The 22,547-nt window shown below is 38.9% G+C and overlaps 1 protein-coding gene across 1 annotated transcript in view; it reads left to right on the plus strand.

The window, feature by feature from the left end:
• The window catches only part of antxr1a (ANTXR cell adhesion molecule 1a), a 29,521-nt gene extending 7,077 nt beyond the window's left edge, over positions 1-22,444 (plus strand). The window contains exons 7-18 of the mRNA XM_032578121.1: positions 511-579; positions 3,054-3,134; positions 3,632-3,692; positions 5,405-5,503; positions 9,175-9,244; positions 9,367-9,445; positions 9,731-9,826; positions 12,228-12,269; positions 13,733-13,828; positions 13,948-14,115; positions 14,923-15,003; positions 19,533-22,444. Of these exons, the coding sequence (XP_032434012.1) occupies positions 511-579; positions 3,054-3,134; positions 3,632-3,692; positions 5,405-5,503; positions 9,175-9,244; positions 9,367-9,445; positions 9,731-9,826; positions 12,228-12,269; positions 13,733-13,828; positions 13,948-14,115; positions 14,923-15,003; positions 19,533-19,949 (1,359 nt within the window). The 3' untranslated portion in view covers positions 19,950-22,444. The remainder of the gene's footprint in view (positions 1-510; positions 580-3,053; positions 3,135-3,631; positions 3,693-5,404; positions 5,504-9,174; positions 9,245-9,366; positions 9,446-9,730; positions 9,827-12,227; positions 12,270-13,732; positions 13,829-13,947; positions 14,116-14,922; positions 15,004-19,532) is intronic.
• Positions 22,445-22,547: the final 103 nt, after the last annotated feature.

Below are 22,547 nucleotides of genomic sequence, written 5' to 3' on the forward strand. Positions count from 1 at the left end.
ACTAAATGAGCCAGATGAAAGTCTGCCATGACATATATCATCTTTCGATCTCCCTGCTATCTGGGATCTAATGATTTATCTGTTCCTTAGACCTTGCAGGCACTCTGCATGCAGCAGTCCCTCCATTCTTTGCTTTTATTGCTTCAGATACATGTTGACTAGCCAGGCTGATCTGAGATTCATGTTGGAAATTACGGGGCGGGGGGTCTTAATGTCAGTAACTGTCAACTGCAAACTCCAGGGTAATAATTTTCTGTAAAATGAAGAATCAGACCTGCATATTTTGCCTGGCAGTCAGATAATAACAGTGTAACATTTATGTTATTAGGCCTTTGAGTGTTGTTATGCAGTAAAACAGTATTGCTTAACTGCTTGTAAAGTCATGTCAGAGGCAAAAAATCAATTTTAGAGATATGTTGCGAGTGATGCTGTGAAAGGCGGAGGTGTAATTGAAGCCAGGCATCGAGATTCTTCCTGTTTCCACTGTGATTCTGTGTACATTCCTGACAGGCAAACCGCTCCAGAAGTCTGGGTGCCACAGTTTACTGCGTTGGAGTCAAGGACTTCAATGAGACACAGGTGTGTGGTTTTGAAGTTTTGTTTTTTGCCCCATGACATCAAAGCGTCGCCTTAAGTGAGTTGCAACTTCCAATGTCAGCAAAAAACAAACATGTGAGCTTTGGAAATCCAAATTAAGCGATTTTATTTCTGCAAAGAATAAGTAATTGCTCATTCAGGATTTGATGCTTGTTAGTTTGATTAATGTGTTGTGTCAAGCCAATAAGTCTTTTTTTTAACAACAATGTTGCATATTTTTCCATTTCTTTCAGCACGCTGATTTTGTATTTTTATTAACACCAAGATTTTTTCCCCATTTTGTCCCATTGTAATAACAAGCATCAATTTATTTTATTGGGATTTTGTGTAATAGACCTACACGAAGTAGCTCATAACTGTCAGCTCAAAGGTAAACAGTGCATGGGTTTCTTTTTGACGCATATAAATCTGAAAAGTGTGGCATGCATTTATATTCCCTTCCTCTCAGTCAATAGTTTGTTCTGTTGCAGGGACTACAGGATCATGTTTTTTTGCGGTATGTCTCTTTCAGCTTTGCATATTTAGAGAATAATATTTTTGGTCCAACTTCTTTGGAAAATGACATATGCTCAGTTTGGATGTTTATTAAATCCTTCAACAATTAAACATACAGTGAAACCGATGTTGACAATATCAGTACTGTAAAGTATGCAACATTAAGTAGTTATACAGAGAAGGACTTGAGTTTTTAACATTTTCCCCCCTGAACCCGTCCCGATCCTCCCGTACTCCCCCCACCCCAGCCAGCAGAAGGAGCTAAAGCAAAAGAAAATATAGTAAAATAAAAATACAACAATGTAAATAAAAAGTTCACACACACTGTATCTTTTATTTTTTTAAATAAATATATATTTTTGATTTTTTTTTTCCATTTTGGACCAATAGTATTTCAGCCTTTCCTCTCTGGTTTTAAGAACGGCTCCCACGTACTCTGATACGCCTCAATCTGACCGTTTATCTTGTGGATGAGTCGTTGGTAAGAGGCGGTCTCTGAAAGTGCCGCATACCATTCTGTATAGGTAGGGATATTTTGACCATTCCAGTGTCTTAATATAACTCGCCTTGCCGTGGTGAGGGCTATTTTTAACCATTGTGCTTTTTTTGTTCCTCTTTTGACCTTATAATCTAAGAAGTTCAGAAGTCCCACTGTAGGTGTCAAGATTAAGTTGGAGTTAAGGGTGCTGTTAATTTTTCCCATAACCTCCTGCCAATAAGAAATTAGGTTCAGACACATGAGGAACATATGAAGCATGTCTCCTGGACTTTGTTTACATCGCCAACAAATATCAGATATACTTATTTTAGCTCTAAATAGCTAACGGAAAATGTTAATCTTTAGTCGATTTTCAGTGGGCTCAAAGAATGAACTTTGACTGGGCCATTCTAATCCATGAATATACCTTTATCTTAATCACTTCATCCACCAGAATAATTAGCCTTTTGCAGCCTCTGATAGGTTTCCTCCAGGACTGCAATGACTGTAGATCCATTCATCTCGTTATTAACTCTACCTAGAGTTAATAATGTTAATAAAAACGTCTCAGTAGCATAATGCTGCCACCACCATGCTTTATCAGAGGAAGGAGACTTAATTATATTCAGATTAAACTGATAACCTCGAATGGGGGAGATTTTTTCCACAAATTCTCACAACATATTTGGTTCAAAATATATTCCAGAGAAGTTATTTTTGTTTTGTTTTTAAAACCCAATGGATTTTAATGTATGCCAAACAGCTCATATGACCAGAGCTCCTTCTCCCACATGTTCTTCTACATGTTATTGTATCTCTTATATGGATTGTGTAAAGTGCAAGCAAAACTTCTTATAGCTTTATTTTTGTCACAAGCCAGATTTGTTGAGTGCAATTTCCCTGTCAATATATTCTTGCATAGCGAGTCTCTGCAGCTCCTCCAGAGTTACCATGGGCCTTTTGTCTAGTTCTCTATAAACTCCTTTCTTGGTCTGTCAGTTTTGGTAAACAGACGTGACTTGGCAGGTTTGCAGTTGTCCCATAATCTACTTTCAGATGATTTATTAAACAATGTTTTGTGATCATGTTCAAAACATAAGATAATTATTTTAGTAGCCTGTCTGTTTTCATCATCTTCAAAGTTTTACCTCAGGTGTGTTGGTCTTCATGATGCTGTTTGGTCACTAATGCGCTCTAACAAACCCCAGAATCCCTCACATAACAATTGGATTCATATTCCACCTCTTTGTGTTAGTCTGTCACGAAATCCCAATGAAATACATTGAAGTTTGTGGTTGTAAATGAAAAATATTCACAGGGTATGAATACTTTCGGAAGGCAACTAAATTCTGACAGAGCAAAATCTTTGGTTGAGTAGAAGAAGAAGAAGAATTACTTTATTTAGTAAGCAAATGTGCTAAAGCTGCAACCAGACCATCTACCCCCTGTCATTTGGAGCTGTAATGATTTGTTTCATTTCTAGTTGGCGAAGATTGCTGACAGTAAAGACCACGTCTTTCCTGTAAATGGTGGATTTGAGGCTTTGCAAGGAGTCATAGATTCGGTAAGCATTTCTCTGTTGCCACACTCACATTTACACAAAAAGCAGATTTTAATACCAAGAAAACAAAATGATTTTACTTAATTGGTCTTCTCATATTAGCCTCATATTTAGTTCCCCATCATTCCTTGAAACTATCATACGTCACAACATACATAACAAAGTGGAAAAGTTTTTTTTCTTTTCTTTTGAGAAGCAGTAAAGGTCAGAGAGCTGCAGACATCTGGATCAAATTAAGAGCAAACTGAAAGCTGCAGCTTCTTACCGGGGTGTGTGTGTGTGTGTGTGTGCCACTGGATTATGAATCAACCCTCCTCCTCTTCAGGGGTCACAGCGTACATGTTTCTAGATAAATGTGGGCCAGTCCTTTACAGCTCAGCAGTTACTACACATGAACCTCAAAATGCCCCGTGGTTCAAACTGGTTTACAGTGTGAGAAAAACAAACTCTAGTATTGCTGAAAGACGCAAATTGTGTTCGTTTTCTGTTTTTTCCCTCAGATTCTGAAGAAGTCCTGCATTGAGATTCTGGCAGCAGAGCCTTCCAGCATATGTGCAGGAGGTAGGACGGAAAAGACGAGGCTTTTCTTTAACTTCCTCTGTCTGTTTAATAACTCCCCGTTCAAGAATGCTTTCATACCCCATAGCTTGACAAAGTCTGACTTTTTTCTGACATTTAAATGAAAACAAGGTATAATGGAGCACATCATAAAGTTTAGTTTTATCTTTGTTTGTTTTTTGAAGGTGACAAAATACAAATCTCACAATAAATTATTCTCACTGCAACAAGTAAGAAAATAAAGAATGATTCTAATACCATATATTACTAAATAAGAAGCAAATTAAGCTGAATTATATTTAACATCTGTTAACTTGACAGCCACATAATATCATTGTCACACTTATCATTATTTTTTACAACTTTTCCTGCTTGGCTGTGTTCAGGATAGTAGCTGATTATATTTATCTCCATATCTAAAATTGAGAAATATGTAAAAAAAAAAAAAAAAGTAATTGAAAGAAAGCGTGATAACAAAGTCTCCACCTCAAATGTGAGTTCATCAGGCTTAAGAGACGAGAAGGGAAAAATATGTAAGACAGAGGTTTGTAGGCCTAATCCAGGCTGCTACCCAAAGTCTCTCTTTGGCAACTTCAGTCTTCTTGTAATTCCCCACAATTATGCAAACAGCCACTAGTGACAAAAATTGTAAACCAAAAATTACAGTCTATTGTATTAAGGTCCACAGATGTCAACAATTGTTTTGTTTTATTAGGGTGCACTGCAGTGGCAGTGGTCTACAGTAATGGAGCTATCAGGATGTTATTTAAAATTTTAAATCTATGTCACTCAAGCTCAAGATGTCCAACTGCACTCATTAATTTTTTTGCTTGCTCTAAAAGGTCCCTTCAAGCTATTTACTCATGTGTAGGTTAGAAGCAAGGTTAAAATGCTGTTATACAAGTTACCGTTTATTAGGTTACAACACTGACAAAAAGATAATGTTTTGCTGCAGCCGGTAATTGTAGGTAAACCTGTAGGATGAACATGAAAGTAGTTTATTTAATGGAGTTAATTTAATAAATCAGTTCATAGACATCAGTATGCATACTGACAGAGGACACGTAAGGCGTAAAAGCCATGATAAAAAATCAAAATGTTTGACAACCTGAGAAACTTTGTGCTCACAAACAATGGCTGCGGTTGCCTTACTGGTCTGACTGATGACTGCACTGAAGCTACTATCTGCACACAGTGGCATGAAATGTGCTTTGTTCTCATTGCTTAGCTTTTGAGGTGTTCTGAATTTTAGGGAGAAAAGTATTTCCAGTGGGGAAACTGTTTTTGGTGGGCAACAATTCCTACTGTCCTATCGACTTTCCCTGGCCTTTGTTTCACAAGGGATTTTTGGGCAAAGAGTGCTCACTTCATTCTTTTCTATGGCACCAATAAATGGCTACACATCCACTCAAATGTTCTTTATACCTGTTTGATTTTTTTTTTTAAATCAAGAAAACAATTTGTTTTCTGTTTAAATCAGTTAGTTGTGCTCCAATGTTACATGAATTCATACAAGGTAACGGTCAATTTGTTATAGAAATAGGTTTTAAAACAACCTGTTTGTTTGGAAAAATAGTAGAAAGTCAACTGTGCTCTCTTAAAATGTCATACTTTTAAGACTTGTAGATTTTTGGATGCTAAAATATGATTACATTTGTCCATTATCGACGCCGTTGAATTGACGTACTGGACGTTTCTGTCTTACCTCCAACCAGAGTCATTCCAGGTTGTGGTAACAGGAAATGGGTTCCTCCATGCCAGAAACGTCGACAAAGTTTTGTGCAGCTTCCGGATCAACGACACTGTGACCAAGAGTAAGTCAACCATCACCAACCAAAATGTTTCTTACACACACCACACACTCTGAGTGACCCGGAGCTACAGAGCTGCTAACTCAGTTGTTTTGCAGTGAAATCAGCTGGAACAACAAGTATGGAGAGTCATCTGAACAGCTGGAATCATTCCCGATCAAACAAGTAGCTTTACTGTTGCTACTGGCATTATTGCCTTTTTAAGGCGACATTTTGGGCTGTTTTATAGGCTGATGAAAGGGGGGGAGCAGGAGATAAAAGAACGGCTGCACCACACACAGGGCAAACAGAGATAAAAGGTCTGCATGGATCCAAACAGATCCCCCCCTGGTATTTACAAGCGGCTTACTGTAATGGCAGTAAAAGCAGCCGTCCTGCTACGCTTGCTGCATTAGGAGCAAAGAAAACTGTTTACCATCAGCGGAGTTCAAACATGTCTGCTTTTCTAGTTAAACTTACAAAGGATTGTAAACTTTTTAACCTGATCCTAGGAAATTATTTTGCTATCTTTATGGTTGCTTTTGTCAGGTTATATTTTCTTGTTGATATAATTGGTCAGTATTTTTCAAATATGCTCATTTTCTCTTTTCTATGTTTGGTGACTGATTATATTATTGCAAGCTTCCTGCAAAGCAGCTATCTCCTTATGTCCGCCCTGCTATCTTTCCTCAGGGCAATTCGCTTCTTGAGAATGTTTGCACACAATCTTTCTGGAACTTATTTCCCCTAATAGGTAAACTTTAAAAGAGGATAATTGGGTCATGGTTGGGTCTCCCAGAGATAAAAGCTTTTTTTCCTTTGCTGATGTGTTTGTCCTTAACCTCCTGCACACGAGGCAGATCTCGTCAAAGTGGTACAAAAGGAAAGCAGCGCTGTGCCACGACATGTGTTAAACAGATGAATTGATGTTTGAGTTTGTGTCTCCAGGAAAAAAGTAGCAGCAAAAACAGTCAGGCCCGCGGGGAGTTGGCAGGTCTTGTCCTGAGCTGTTCGCTGTTCGGTGACAGATGTTTCAGTAGAGCAGTGGGCGATTACTGCAAAACATGGGAAAATTCTGGAATTCTTTCTTTCATTTTGAGTGCGAAATGAAGCTATGTAAACAATTTTCACCTCTGATCCTTTAAAAAAACAGATAATAATTTCCATGTTTGTTTTTTTTCAGTTGGACAAAGTATGAAACAGACAAGTTTATCTTTGGCTCAAGGATGTTAGCATTTATCACATTTATAGCACACTGTTCTTCCAGTTCTATGGTTGCTTGCAAAAGTGCTCATACCCTTTGGTTTTTTTCCACTCTTTTTGGTGAATATGTCTCATACTCAGATTGGAAGAAGCGCATCTGTTCATGCCAATTTTCAAGTCTTGCCACAGATTCTCAATAGCATTTACATCTTGACCATTCTAACAAATAGATATGATTATATTCAAACAATCCGATAATTGTTCTGGTTGCATGTTTCAGATTGTTTTCCTGCTGAAGGTGAACTGCAAACCCAGTCTGAAGTCTTTTGCAGACATTAACATGATGCTTCTTATACATTGTGCAGACAGTGTGATATGAAAATCACCCATAATTTTCCTTTCACTTAAAAAATCTGCACTGCATTATCCTTTTGTAGTTATGATGTCAGAACAATATGGAGAAATGCATTAATTTGCAGGACAATAATTCAACCAAAGGTCAGAACTGTTTCCTGTGTCTGTCAAATCTACTTTTTCTTGCTAAAATCTTAGCAAGAAAATTTGACAAATGTTCAATTCAAAGCCAATTCTCCAGCTTTTCAAACATACAACTTTCTCCTCAGAATCTGCTGCCAGCATCATTCCAATGTTTATATATTTGTCTTCTTCCAAAGTTTATCCTTTTTCTTCTAAACTCTGGGCACTTGTCTGCACCTCACAGCAAAACACGACCTCTCCCGGAGCAACCAGTCGAATAAAACATTGTGACGCAGACTGAGGATGCTGAGCCAAAACCCTTCTCCTCAAGGGTTTTCTGGATAATGTGCAGACGACAGCAAATCACTTCCCATCGACTCTTGAACTGGGATTTCCTCCTATACAGTTTTGTTTTTTGCTTTAAATGGATCATTTGAGTCCATGAACATGCTTGGCCTCATTTGTCGTGACGTGGAGTCATTTCTGGCAGTAACTGGCCACCTCCACCCCTGTTACTCCTCCTCTGTTTTGCTCTTTGTATCTGTAGCAAAAACAAAACAGCTTCTTATGTTGATAGGGTCAGTTCCTGGGTTTGCTGTCCCCCTGTTAGGACAAGCATGAGGCTCAGGTGACAGTGCTTGTTAGAGAAACTTTTAGAACAATTATTTGATCAACAGGTGGACTTCCAGTGCCTTGCAAAAGTAATCACATCCCTTAAGCATGTTCAGCTTTTATCAAACTTCATGTATCTTTTGGTGGTTGATGTTGGAGAGCAACACTAAGTAGTGCTTAGCTGTGAAGTGGAAATAAAAGGTAATTTCAATCTTTTTAGAAATAAAAATCTCTGGATTTGTTGTCCTCCCCTTTACTCACATGCTCCTACATAAAGTTTTAGTGAAGCAAATTGTGGATGCGTCATGCTGGGGCATGGTTTTCTATAAGCCATGCCCCATAATAATGGGGCAGTTAATAATAGATTATGAGAGGATGAATGGAACAGGATCTTTTAGAGTCACGTTAAAATCCAGACCTGAATCTAACTGAGAATCCATTTTAAGAGTTGAAAAATAGTTACTACAGACGTTCTCCATCAAATCGGACTAAGATTGGGTAAATGGTGAAACGATGGATTGTGTTTCCTTCCATTTCATAATTGTCAACTACCATATATTGATTTAACTCCTAAAATTTCAATAATAATTGACTAGATTCATGTTAGGAGAGTTTAGTGGCCTATCAGGCGCAGTAACACCAAGGTCACCGAACCAGCTGCTGGAAAATAAAATCAACAAAGCTTGCCAACAGAAGTACGCACAAAGTGCTCTGAAATTTCCTGGTGGATTTCTGTGTTGACTGTGGACTTCAGAAAACACAGTGGGCCAACACTAGCAGATGACATGGAGCTCGAAATTATCACTAACTGAGGAAACATCACTGGACTTCTCCACTCTCTCTTCGGACTCTGAGGGCTTCATTTCCAAATGAAATTCAAACTTTGCTTTCATCTGAGAGGAGAAATGTGGACCACTGAGCAACAGTTCATTTCTTTCTCTGTTCTTGAAAGGAATTTGTTTGACAATCCTCCCAGTCCTGCAGCTATCCCTACTGCTGGTGCATATTTTCCTACCGCTCGTTTTTTCATTTTAAGAACCTTTCTGTGAATATATATCGCTATAGTTCTCAATTGTCTGAGATGCTTAATTTGGGGTTTTTATTAGCTGTAACCCACAGTAATCAAAATTGCAAAAATAAAGGCTTCACTCAGAGTAATTAATCTACATAATACACGAGTTTCACTCCAAATGTTGGACTTTTTTCACAATATTCTAATTTTTTTTTAGATGTACCCGTAGTATATTTTTCTCATCTCTTGACTAACTTTACCACGGTTAGTAAAGAGACTAACCAACCATGGTTGCTTCTGTCAACACGATCATCTAGTTTGTGATCTGGGTTGTTGAAGGCTTCAGCGATTTTCATCATCTTCTTTTTTTTTTCTAAATGTTTTTCTCCAGTGATGAAACCCCTGACTGTTGAGGACACATATCTCCTCTGCCCCGCCCCAGTCCTTCAGGAGGAGGGAATGTAAGCCCTTCAGCTCATTTAAACAAATGAAGGGGTTGTTATGAAACCTGTTTATTGCTTTTCTAAGGAAAAAGCAATGACTGTAAATGACAGCTGAGATGTTTTTTTCTTTTCCTCTCCAGGGCAGCGAATCTGGATGTCAGTATGAACGAGGGCCTCAGTTTTATCTCCAGTTCAGTCACCATTACCACTGTGAAATGTGTGAGTATAGTTCTCTGAAGCAGCAGGAGAATGGTAACACGGTGTGCTTTTAAAAAATAACTTAGAACAATGAGTTTAAATGAAATATAGGTCCATGTCTAAAGAATCCAGTCGCAAATTAAACCAAGCACTGCTTGTGCAGCAGTAAAGCCTTGAAATCTGATCTCTGTGATAGATAAAACCAAAAGAGCTTCTTCAGTGCAAAGCAGTCAGCCAAAAGCTTTGGCTTTCTTTTAGCACTCAATGTTTTACGACGCCATGTTGATGATTCTGTCTCTGTTACAGTCTGACGGGACCATCCTGGCCATAGCTCTGCTTATCCTCATGCTGCTCCTAGTTCTGGCTCTCCTCTGGTGGTTCTGGCCTCTCTGCTGCACCGTGGTGAGTTATCCATAAGGCTTCTACGTGTCTTTCATGCAACTTTTCAGGTTGCAGCAGGTTAAATTTTTTACATTTTACATGCGGTTGTAAAAGTGCTTCTACCTCATGAAGATTTTCACATATTGTCATGGAATAATCACAAGCTTTGATGCAGCTTATTGGAATTTTATGCGATAGTCCATGACAAACAAATACGTTATTGTGAAGTGAAAGGAAAAATGTTGACTTTCTAGATCCACCTTTTGCTGCGACAGCATCTTTTGGGGTATGTGGACATCTAAAAGGGTGTAATTTTGTAAAATAGCTCAAGTTTGATCAGGACATCAATTTTGAATTCTTACCACAGATTCTAGACTGGACTTCAGTCTGGACCTTGACTGGTTCATTCTAACACATCTAAACCATTTCATTGTGGCTCTGGCTGCATTTTTAGTGTGTTGTCCTGCTGGAAGGCGAATATCAACTCCAGTCACAAATGCATTATTGTCTCTAACATATTGTTTCCAGTATTGTCCTAAATTCAGCTATATCCAATTCAATAAAAAATTAGAATCAAGTTAACTGCAGAGTTTGTAATTAATTAAGTGCAATTATTTGCATTTTAATCAAAAACTCTATGTTGACAAAATAAGCATTTTCAATTTCTTTTTTTTTTGCTGCTGCTGATAGTAATATGAATCAAGCAACAAAGATATTTTGTTGTTCTTGATATGTTATTTAGGTTATTCAAGCATCAGATTGGTGCATCGTGCTATTATTGGCCAATCGGCCTTTAAGTGTTCCAAGAATCCTTAATCATCCATGTAACTTCTTGGAAAAAATACTACTTTATAAATGTGGATCCTGTTGTTTGCTGCAACAAGTTTTATATGGGGATTGTACTTTAGGCTTGAATAGCTTTGGCTACAGGCTAACTCATTTTTCTATCACTTGCACACAACAAAACGTTTTCCAGTCACATCAAATCATTTTTAGAAGCAAACATTTACTTGCAGTGGGCCAAGAGAAGCGGCTTTATCATCCATCGCTGTTGTTTGCCAACGTCACAATTTGCGGGCCAACCAGAAACCCACAAATACTTAGGTACCGCCTGGAATATTTAAACACACTGAAGTGTTTAATGTGAAAGTATGTGGGGAAGATCGATACATGTGCAAGGTAAATGCATTCTTTCAGAATATCCAGATATTGTTTGTGAACTTTCAGGTCCTTTTATCAGCCCAAAGACTAATGCTGGCAGGAATGTTAATGTTTTTGTCTCTTTGCGAATCCTTGGAGGTGAATTTAGTCTTCAGAAGAGGTGAAGTAATACATGAATAAGCAATTATTGTGCTGTTGATATAATTTATGGTTCCAAAAGGCCACAGGAGGTGACCTGTGAGCTCTCCTCCCTACTATACATTCACTGAAAGAAGGTAAAATGGGTCCACTCTCAACAGCCCAGAATAATTTCAGTTTCCAATTAGTACTGTGGAAAAAAAACACTTTGTGCTCATGACTTTTTTTGTAGGATAATGTCTTTTTTACCATGAGAAAAACACAATGTACTAGAAGTTTTAAAAAACCCCACCTGATCTGGATGCAGTCAAATATAGGGATTACTTATAAATAAAACTTATTTGTTATTTAGAAAGAAGAGAAGTTACCAGCAGTGGAATTAAATACATTTGTTACCACCAGTTGAATGTCAGCCTCTCCTTCTCTCCTCCAGAGTCTCCAGTGCTGGAACCTAGAAAGCTGGGAATTGCCAGTGAGAAATATGAGCTTTTATGGCGTGCCTTTCTCTCTGTGCAGTTTTCCTGTCCTTGTTCATTTAGCGAGTCTGATCAGCGAGAGAATGTTTTGGAAAAATGTTGCAAGGTTACCATGGGGAATCCCAGGCTGTTCCAAGATCTCAAGGGGCAGGGATAAAAACCTACAAAAAAACTTAAGGTATTTAAAAATATGAAAGGTTGCATTTATTAAAAATATGAAAGGTTGCATTTATTACAGACCGCATAAAAACTGATTTTACACAGTAAAAAAAAATAGAGCTAATCAAATTGTTTGGATCAAATAATTAGGAAAGTCTTCAAGTAAAAATAGCAAGTAAGTAATGCTTTAGATTTGTTTCATAAACAAAATTGGTGCATAACAATAACCACATTTACGACCCGGTTACTCTTCGTTCTTGCTAATCAATAGCTCAGGCCAAAGGAATCTGGAGAGCAGGTTTTTAGGTTAGCACACTGAACTTGTAAATAGTGGAGACTGAAATAAAAAAAACAACAGTTCCTCGTTGTTGCGTAACTATCTTGTTGCAAACAGAGGACACATTGCTGTGCGTACTTTTTAAAAACCATTTTGATAAATCGGTTGTTGACCTTCAACTTGTGCTAACATTTTGCTTCTTGTCCCACAGATCATCCACGAACCGCCACCACCACCTGTGGAGGAAAGCTCGGTAGGGACAGCCAAATCCAAGTCTGTTTCTAATGACCAAACAAAAGAGAAAGACTGCTCGTGATTTACGAGTTCGCAAGCTGCCAGTGTTTAAGTTGTGCAATTGCCCTTTAACTGCTGACTTTGTCAGCTTAAACCTCGATGACCAGGCTGCATCATTCATCCATGTTCTGGCTCACAACTCCCGTACCTCATTTTGATTATTCATTAAATGGTATGTGAGTTACTTAACGCCCTGATGGGAGAAGAGGAAAAATTGCCTTACGCTCTATTTGACAGTTTCTGTCTTTTAAATCACAGCTCCTGGGACTTTAGGCAAATAACATGCAAGTTTTGCAATTCATCTCGTCGCTTGACATGGATATGAAGAAATTCATTGAATCTGATGACCAAACTCATGTCTTTCAGACAAAAGAAAATCCCCTATAAAACACCCAAACATAAGTCAATACTGGGGGTACACTGTGCAAAACGCTTGTTTTATATTTGTGACCTTTTTGTGCCATGCAACCGCCTGGCAGATCATGAGTGAGACAAGCTGCAAAAAAAAGAGCAAAAACTTCAGAGGTTTTATCAGAGGAGTCAGCGCAAGAGCCCAGAGTTTGAATGAGGAGGGCAAGAAATAAAGAAAGTTTAAATCAAGACACAGACACAATATAAAAACAGGTAAATCTGATAAAACCTATTTTTTGTTTTAGGTTGGTAAGGACTGCTAAGGTAATTTCGCTAAATATAAGAGTTTTGAGAAGGATTTTTTTTTGTATTTATTTATAAGAATCTTCTTACTTTTTCATTTTTTTCTTATCTATTTTCTTCAAACAAAATCATTTCACCACTGACTTGCAGTTTGCTGGATCTGTGGTCTATTCCGCCTGGCCAAATTATAGCCTTTTAGCCAGGTTTAGCTAATTTGGTGGAGTGCTTAGGGTAATTGTTCATTTGGACAAACCATTTTTGCCAAGAGCTTTAGTTCCCAGCTGAAGTTAAGAGGTTGCTTTAGTTTTTTCCCCCCTTACAATCCATTACTTTCTGTTTCTCAGTTGTACAACTAAATGATGTGACAAGGAGAGACGTTTCTCTTTGCCACCCTGCATAAAAAGGTAGACAGGAAAACATGCCAATAAAATAAGGCAACCATGTCTCTATTAAAAGCTAAAGTTATGCAGCTTCTCGGCGGTAAGAGCAATAGCTAAAGGGCTTAAGAGCTGGAGCTGGAACAAGCTGAACTGAACACCATGGACAACGACGATGTTGAGACAGAGAGCAGAAAACTGCAATTAAAGATTAAACTACTTTAAGACTTTTTATACATTTTTGTTCAGGTGCCAAGAAATGTGGAAGGAGGCGCTGAATGTCAATTAGCTTTATCATTTCTCTGAATAAAGGGCTCCTTTTAAGACAACATAGAAAAATAATGTTGTACTAATCAATGTTTATCATCCGCCTCATGTTGCTCTCTTACAGGATGATGAGGACTTTGACACTCCAAAGAAAAAATGGCCAACCGTAGATGCCTCCTACTATGGAGGAAGAGGAGTGGGGGGGATCAAAAGGATGGAGGTAAAATACATGCAAATCTGACGCTGTTCAAAAGGTCTGAGTGAGGACCTGAGAGACACGGGGTGTCAAACATAAAAGATGTTGAATGCAGTAAGTCACTGATTAAAGTTTGCCACCAGGTCCGCTGGGGAGAGAGAGGCTCCACGGAAGAAGGAGCGAAGCTGGAGAAAGCCAAAAATGCCAAAGTGAAGATGCCAGAGCAGGAGTACGAGCTGCCGGCCACTCGGGTTCTCAACAACGGCATGCAGAAACCTCCGCCACCACACAAGTGGTACTCACCCATTAAGGTGACACAGCAGCAGTTTGCAGCAAATTCAACAAACCTTCCCATGAACTGTTGATGACTAAAAAACTGAATTACTCAGGGTTTCCAAACCTCGCTTGTTTGAAGTGAGATTAAAGCTTTTCCTCCATGTCTCCTACTCCGGCAGACAGCTCTCACTCAAAACAACCCTGAAAAGTTGCAGATCTTAACTGCTCATTATAACCAAAGATGTATGGTCTGTGAAGTGCTTGCTAAACAAACCTTGAGTTTGTCTCAGCAAACATCTGATTTACTAAAACATTCAGAACTGTTTCATAGCTCTGCAGGGACAAAGCGCCTTTCTCAGCTGTGAGCATGTGTTGAGGATAACGTACAACAGCTGCTGAAAATCATTTCATGCTAGTCAGGATGAGGATAATCAGGTATTACCGTACTGTCGCATTGAAAAAGCTTCGAGATGCATGACGGCAATAATGTCTGGTGACTGCTGGGATGCAGCGCCTTCCTTGAAGGCCAGCACGGGGTTAATGGAGTGAAGCGTTTCCAGTCAGCGGGGGGGACTGCTAATAGAAGCCAGAGCGTTGTTGGACTGACCTCTAGGGAGGAGAACTGCAAAGCCAGCAGTTTGGGAGGGAAAACAGCTGTGTTTTCTGCCCACATCCCTGAAATATTTACCGTTTTTAAAAGCTGAGAAGACTCTTTGCACCAAATCCATTTAAAAACATGTAAAAATTAGTTTTAAATTTCTACCATAAAAGAAGACTTCATCTGTTGTGTGTAACATTACAGTTTCCTGTTAAGGTAAAGTTTGATCTCTGATTCTCTGCAGAGCAAACTCGACGCCCTGTGGGTTCTGCTGAAAAAAGGCTACGACCGAGTGTCTGTAATGAGACCTCATCCAGGAGACAAGGTAAAAAACCTCAACGCGGATCATACGTCTTGGTTCTTGGGCCGACCTGACTTGAGCCTTTAACTAAAGACGATGAGAATTAGGAATGGGTCTGTTGCATCCGAAAACATATTTAAAAAGACAGACCAGCTGTCTGCAGTGAAGTGTGAGCTAAAAAGCCTCATGGGAAAACGCTTAGTGAGTTAAGATTCTGAGCACAACATTTGGCTAGAGAGTTCTGCAATGCAAGGCTGTCTGGTGAAGTCATTACGAAGAGGCCAGAGTAATTGCTGCAAGGCCAGCTGCAGTGGGACGGTAACAATGTGATGACGTCAAAAGTTGGCAGCTGAGATGTGAAAAAAAAGAAAAAAGAAAGAGGGAGTTCGAGGGAATTTTGTTTGCGATAGTCCTTTACCACAAGAGTTTATGTAATGCTTCACATTGGATACGTCAGACGGCAAACTCTGTGAAGAAGCTCAAGGCGACCACAGTCTGAGGCATCTTCAGATCCTTTCCTCTCATTTCCCAGTTGCACATTTTTACAGCAGTCTGACATAATCCTTACATAAATTATCTTGAACTTTTTGCTTATTCTCCAAAGTATGATATTAAACAGTTTTAGCTATATTAAACAACAACCCATGGTCACTCACCTTCGTATAGTCTGGGCCTGATTTGGTCCTACTGTTATTAAGGGTGGCAGACAACTGTGCGGATGGTTCAATTCACCAAAGAACATACAGCTGACTTTACATTAAATAAAATCCATGTGAACACGACTCAGACCTGACGTCATGTTAAGTGGAAGAAACATTAGGAGCTGTGTTTCAAACTGAAGTTTTACCTACACTATGCCAAGCAGATAGGGTGGAAATGTATATTAGGTCCTGCAACAATGGCAGCAAATTGTTTCCATCTGATGTGACTAAGCAGCAAAAAATATATGATCACATGTCTGACTGAAAGGAGCTGAGCATTTTTACTGGGCTCATTTTAAAGGTTTGACAGGTTTTACATACCATTTTATTGCGTGTTTGAATTTCTCAACAGTATGGCAAACTTTAGCAAATAATAAAACAAGGTATCCATCAAAACTCTTCATGCTACATTTTCACATGTCACGTTACAAGTTATGACCACAAATTAATTATCTGCTTGGAATTCTGGGTGATCTATCAGAGAATTTAAAATTGCTTTTACATGTGTGTCGTCTCAACATAAATCCAGCAGATCTTTCCTTTTCTAAGGGAAAATGGACTCCAAACTAGCACTGTCTTATTCTGTATCTGTTTTCTTTCTCTTGTTTTCCTGTAAGTTATTATGTTGTCTTGTTACAATTCGGTTTTATTAGTTTTGTCATTTCATTGTATTTGAACACAAAATGAACAATTTCCTAATTCTCTGGGAGAATTAGGAAATTGCTCCCTACACAGTGGGAGCACTGTGTAGGATCACAACACTCAAAAAACAGACTGCTGCTCATTTAAAAGTTGTGAGCTTCACATGTTTTTGTTGTTGTTGTTTTCAAAATTTTCAGAGATTTTCTACTTATCTAAATCCAGAGTCTAGCTGCCCAAAAACGGCAGGCAACCATTATGATAAAGGCTGCCATTTTTTACAAGTCATTAAACTTGTAACGATAAAACATGCAGTGAACTTACGCATCACCTACCACCACTCTCTCCAAAACTATTTAGAGCTTATTGGGTTCCCATGATGCAAAGGCAGCTACCTGTAGCAGCTGAAAGGGGCAAAGACTACCAGGTAGTCTGGCACTGTGGACACCTGGCTGCAATCCCATTAAATGTAGAACAAAAGCTAATTTTATTTTCATTATTTGACAGGTTTTGGTTAATCCTACTTGAAAGTACAGCTTTACATCAGTCAATGTCCAACATGCTTTTTGAAATCAAAGTTTAGAGGACAATGTTTCTGGTTCTTCTCCAGAGTTCACCAACAACTCTTTAATTATATAAAACTAGGAAGACTTCCTTCATATAAAAACTTTAAAGAAGAACAGTTGAGCCTACAGTAATTTCCTTAAGAAGTTAAGAACCTGGTTGTTATTGCAATTAGAAATCTCATCTCAAGCCCTAAACTTTATGACTTAACCAAAATGAGTTCAGTGGTTGGAGGGTGGAAACCTGTTTCTTTTCCTGCTGACGGCCAAAGGAGAACTGAAGTCGGCGCTCTGTATGTATTCATTTACAAGATTTTTTGTATAATTTTAGTGGGTTTCATATAAGTTATTATTTTGTCCTGTTACAGTTCGGTTTAATTAAATATGGATATATTGATGTGACCCTTTTAAAACACAAATGCAACTTATAACATTCATTAAACATCGAGTAATCAAAAAATCTAGTTAGAATCATCACAATGAAACAACATTTAAAACAAAATCAAAAAAGGCCATTTTATTCATATAACCACATTTGCATAAGACTAATAAGATTAATTTGTTATGACATGAAACAAGCTGGTAATAAGTAAGATTTTACTTTTTTAATTTATTCCCTCAAGATACTGAATAGTTGAAAACGATTTAAATAACTTGATTAATGTGTCCTGGTAAAAATGACATAACTATTTTTGACCAAATGCCAACGAGACGGCATGAAGGGAAACTACCAGACCTGATGGAAGCTCTGACTTTCTGTAGGGGCTACGGATGACAACTTTGTTGGGTTTTTTCTTAAATGTAATAAAAGTACAAGTCATCCAGGTCTTCACGTGTGGTTTATATTTGTATGGACTCAGTGTAGCAATGGAAATAAAATGGTGCATCCTGATGAAATTGTCTAAATAAAGCGTGAACGTATGTAGAGAACAGAATTGGACCCTGAGGGACACCATAATTAACACCATAAAGGGATACACATGTGTTAAAAATGACTTCTTTACTATTTTAAAATTTAGTTAAAAAGAAAACAACAGACACTAAAAAAGCTGTTATATTCAGTCTCCATCAGGATTTAAATAAAATGTTAAGTTTCTGCTCCTGTGCTTACATGACCTGACATGTTTTATCCCAGATGGTTTTTTTAATTTTATTTATTTACCTCATTTTAAAGTCAAAACTAGCTGCAGAATCCACCTTCAGCCAAGTAGTTGTACGGTTGCTTATGTCACAGTTACCCATGGTTAAAATGTTTTTTATTGCAAAAACAAAACAAAAAGATTGTCTGTATCCTGTTTATAGTAATGGTGCAGTCCTTACATGAGTATGAGTCCCGGCATTATTTAAAGCAGTCCTAAAATTTATAATAGAAAACAGCAAATGACTCATTTGCAAACAGTCTTTGGGGGAAGAAGGATATTTCCTCCTAACCTTAATAAAAACTTAAATGTTAACACTCATGTGATTAAAGCAAATGACCAACCAACAAATGACCAACACTGATCATAAAAGCCTGTAAAAGGGACAGTTCTGAACATTTTTTGTCTCATGTTTTCATTTAATTTAAATCTAGATTAGTTTGTCCTGGAGGCTGACAACCGGTTAGAATGGGACCAAGATAAAAGCAAATCCTAGAACAATCTCAAACTTCTATGAACAATGTTTTATAAATCACCATCACATTTAAAAAAACCTTAGGATGATTCACATGGAAAATATAGACAGGAGGCTTTGCGTCAACCGTGATCTTCAAATGTAAAAGACTAGCAAGAACAATTAAAGTATTTCTGAGTAAATCGTCAATCAAAAGTAAAACAGTGAGTGTAAGAAGAACAAATTTGCAGTGGTTAAAATGAACATCGTTTTAATGACTGTCTTGGTTATCTATGAGGTGGCTTCTCTCTTCTCTGACTAGAAAAGTTTTATATGTTCAGCTCTCACAACATGTTTGATCAATGGTGGCTTACCGACTCCTACAGTACCTGGGTAAATAATTGACTCCTGTGTAAGTACAAGCTAAATACAAACATGAAAATAAAGAAAGGTTTATAAGCTGTCACTATAGCTATGTCACTATAGCATAACCTGCTGTCATATTATAGAGACTGCTGTAGTTGTTTTAAGGAAGGAAAAGTTCACTTTGGTCTTAGCTAGTCTGGATTTACACTGAATGAAGAAACCAAGTGAAATATCTTTTGCAGGTAAAAAAAAAAAAGTTAACTGCTTATAATGTTTTAACAAAACCTCACTTCAAACATACAGTATATCTGTAGGTAAAAATATATATAAATGTTGTTCAACCCTCCTGCAGTCTTCAGAGATGGGATCTTTTGGACCCCATGAGTTTTTTTTTACTCTGCGCGGTTTGGTGGGGTCGCATTGACCCCAAGCCCACTTTGCAAAGTTTTATTTTGTGTGGTTTAGGGAACCGACGGTCTGATGGGACAACTCCACCCTCCTGTATCTCGACAGTGACATTTGTGGGAGGGTTAAAAGTTAATTCTGCATTCCTTCTAACGGCCAGTAGGGGGCAAAATCTGTGTTTTCCAAAAGGGCATTTTATATCAAGCTATGCAAGCTTTTTTTTTTTTTTTTTGATGAAAGTGCATTTATTTATTCTAATAGAATACTTTCTATCTTATATTTTTAGGGAAGATGTATGAACTTCACCCGCATAAAATCACAGCCTCCTCGCTACCCCAACTTTAACTACCACTCCTCACCCATCTGCAGCCCCCCCAGCAGAAGTCCTCCTCCACCACAGGGCTCCCTGCCGCCGACTCCTGGCAGCCCTCAGTCATTTTCCTTTTCCCCGCTTCCATCACCGCCTTCAACTCCTCCTCCTGTCTCCCCCACTCCCTCACCACCCCTCACGCCCCACCCTTACACGCCGCCTCCCAAACGAGCTCTTCCCCCAACAACCATGTACATACCCGCTCCACCAGCGTCCCCACCCACCCCTCCGCCCTGTGCGCCTCCGGCCGGCCCGCTACCTCCTCCTCCACAGGGACCTCCCCCCGGGCGAGCCCCACCACCCGCCCGCCCGCCGCCTCGTCCCGGCCTGTAGGGCTGTGGCATCACACAGCAGAGAGACAAAACTGAAGGACCGCAGCGATCAGTTTGCAGAATGTTTCCTGTGCTTTGAAGCAAGGACATGAGAGTCTTCTGCCTTGTGGAGAGAGGCCAGAAACACTTCTATCCAGCTATTTGTCTACACTGACCTTTGTACACATCTAGCAGAACAGTGCAATTACTCAGATGCTTGAATTACACTCTACAGTCCATACAAATGAGTTCATGCAGACCGGCTCCAGAGCATTTGTGCAGATGATGCTCAGAGGTGCCACAGTCATAAGTTTGGATGAATCCTCAGGAGCCTCACGGACTAAAATGTCTGCATTGTCGACCCTCGATAAGAAGACATTAAAATGCATGCTTGTCAGTTGTAATATTTCTGATTAGAGATGAAACTCAGGCTTCAAATGTTTTTCCTTTTATTGGTTTCCAGCAGATTTACAGGAATCTGAAACTCCTTGACATTTGTTTTAGGTTTCAGCCAATGCATGCAAAGAAAGCTCCTGTGAGCGTTGTGGTTTTACTTTTAATAAGATTTTCATGACATTTTTTTAAAATAATGTATATCTAAAGAATTGTCTTTTTTTATATAGAAAAACTAAACAAAGAAGAAACAGACAATGGTTTGCAAATCATTTTACCTTTGTACCCAGTTGAAAGTAGCACAAGGACAAATACATAATGCAAAACTACATTCTTGTACATTTACCACTAGGTTTCACTATCAAGGTTTGGAAGCTTAAGACAACAGCTGTTGTAATAAAAAGTGGAATATTTACTTGATATAGAAATGCTTCAGCAGATCTGTTTATTTTTTGTATGTTTTTTTCTATTCAAAATATGCCACATATTGAGTTTTGTCTTATCCCTTAATACCTTAAATCCGTCCATCTATTGTCTCTATATCCACTTACTGCTTATTGCAGGGTCACTGAGGATCTGGTATTTTTATATGCCCTTTATTTTGCAATATTTTATAATAAGACCAGAATGTGTGCACTCCTGATTAACTCTACAACTCTTCTATTGTCTTTCTTTTACCAGCAGCAGCAACATAGAGAGCTGATATTGTCTCTACGATCTCAGTCAAGAGGGAGTGAGTGCAGAGAAGCACAGAAGACCTCAATTACTCCCTGTGAAAGCATATGCAGGGCATGGCTAACACATTCCAGATGTCAATATGTTGCATTAATGTCGCATGCTGGAATGGAGTGATCTGCCCTGGAAAATATTAGACTCCATTTAATCTCCAGGAAATGTGGACAAACTGCAGAAAAAAAGGCCCTTGTCCTTTTGGGGTTTGAAGCTGGGCTTTCTTCTGCTTATCTCCTCTATGCAACACTGCATTTATGTAGTGATTCATGCAAAAGGACCCCCAAACATTTATTGAGAGCATATGCTGTGCAGTACTTAAATACAATTTGCTGTAGGTTGACATTCATTCCGTGTTAAAGTCATTTGTAATATTCAAATTTCCATTAGCTGTAGATGCAATCATCAAAATGAACTGAAATAAGCTCTAAGCTACATCCCTGTTGTGTATCTCGTCAATATGAGCGTCACTTTTTGAACTGAATTAATTCAAATGTCTGTTTTTCACTGCTGTGATTTATTGAGATGCAGCTCTAGCCTGAATAAGTTAAGGTAAGGACGATACAACACCACCTGTGTTCATTTACTCGGTTAATTGCTGTGCCGCTTTATCCTCTGGCTGGTGAAGGAGGGCCTGCACACCGAGCTGCTTCACACAATGATATTTTTCCGTGAAAAATTACCCGTTGTCGGAGAACTGGGACCATTTCTGCTTAGACTCATGGTTGACTTCTACAACTGCTCTGCGGCCGCATGTGAAACCATTATGATACTGAGCATGTGCAGTGAAATCTTCCTGAAAACTGCGCTTATCGTCACCAACAGCTTGGCCTTTCACCTGAGAGTCATGCTGAAGCTGAATGCATTCCTCCGGCTGGCGCTGACCGGGGAACTTTTACCTCCACGGTACCTGGACCGAAGCGGGCGCCCGAGAGAGTCCGCCCGGCTTTCCTCCATCAGCATCTGGGACGACAGCGCCTCTCTGGTCTGCGGCGAAGAAAGGAGACCTGCGCAGTGGTTCAAGTCGGTCCATGCGGTGCTGCGTGTACTGCCTACAATCTACCGCCGTTCATTGTGTGCTTCTGTGACCCTCCTGGGCCTCGTCCACATGATACTGCCGGTCCCCTCAGCTGGGCTCAGATCCCTCTGGCCCTTCCGTCTCCACCGTTACAGCGTCTTGGACCTTTACGAGACCACTGGGGACAATATTTCAAATGCTTGGTGGCTGCAATCTGTGGTCCATCTGAGGTGATTGGGGTTCATGTACTTGAATTTTGGATATATTGTACAAATATAGAAGGGGGAAAAAAGTGTCAGCTTTTAACGCTTGTAAAATCTCTTAACTGTATTTTGAATCTTTTTAATTGTAATAAATTAGATCAGAAGCCTCTTATAGCCTCAAGCAAGATATTTATGTAAAATCAAGCCAGCCTTCAGTTCTTCAATCTACATTCATGTCTACCCCCATCCCAGCCCTCCTTTTCATTTTTTTTTTTTT

The sequence above is a fragment of the Xiphophorus hellerii genome, chromosome 12 (genome assembly GCF_003331165.1).
Source record: "Xiphophorus hellerii strain 12219 chromosome 12, Xiphophorus_hellerii-4.1, whole genome shotgun sequence".
NCBI lineage: Eukaryota > Metazoa > Chordata > Actinopteri > Cyprinodontiformes > Poeciliidae > Xiphophorus > Xiphophorus hellerii.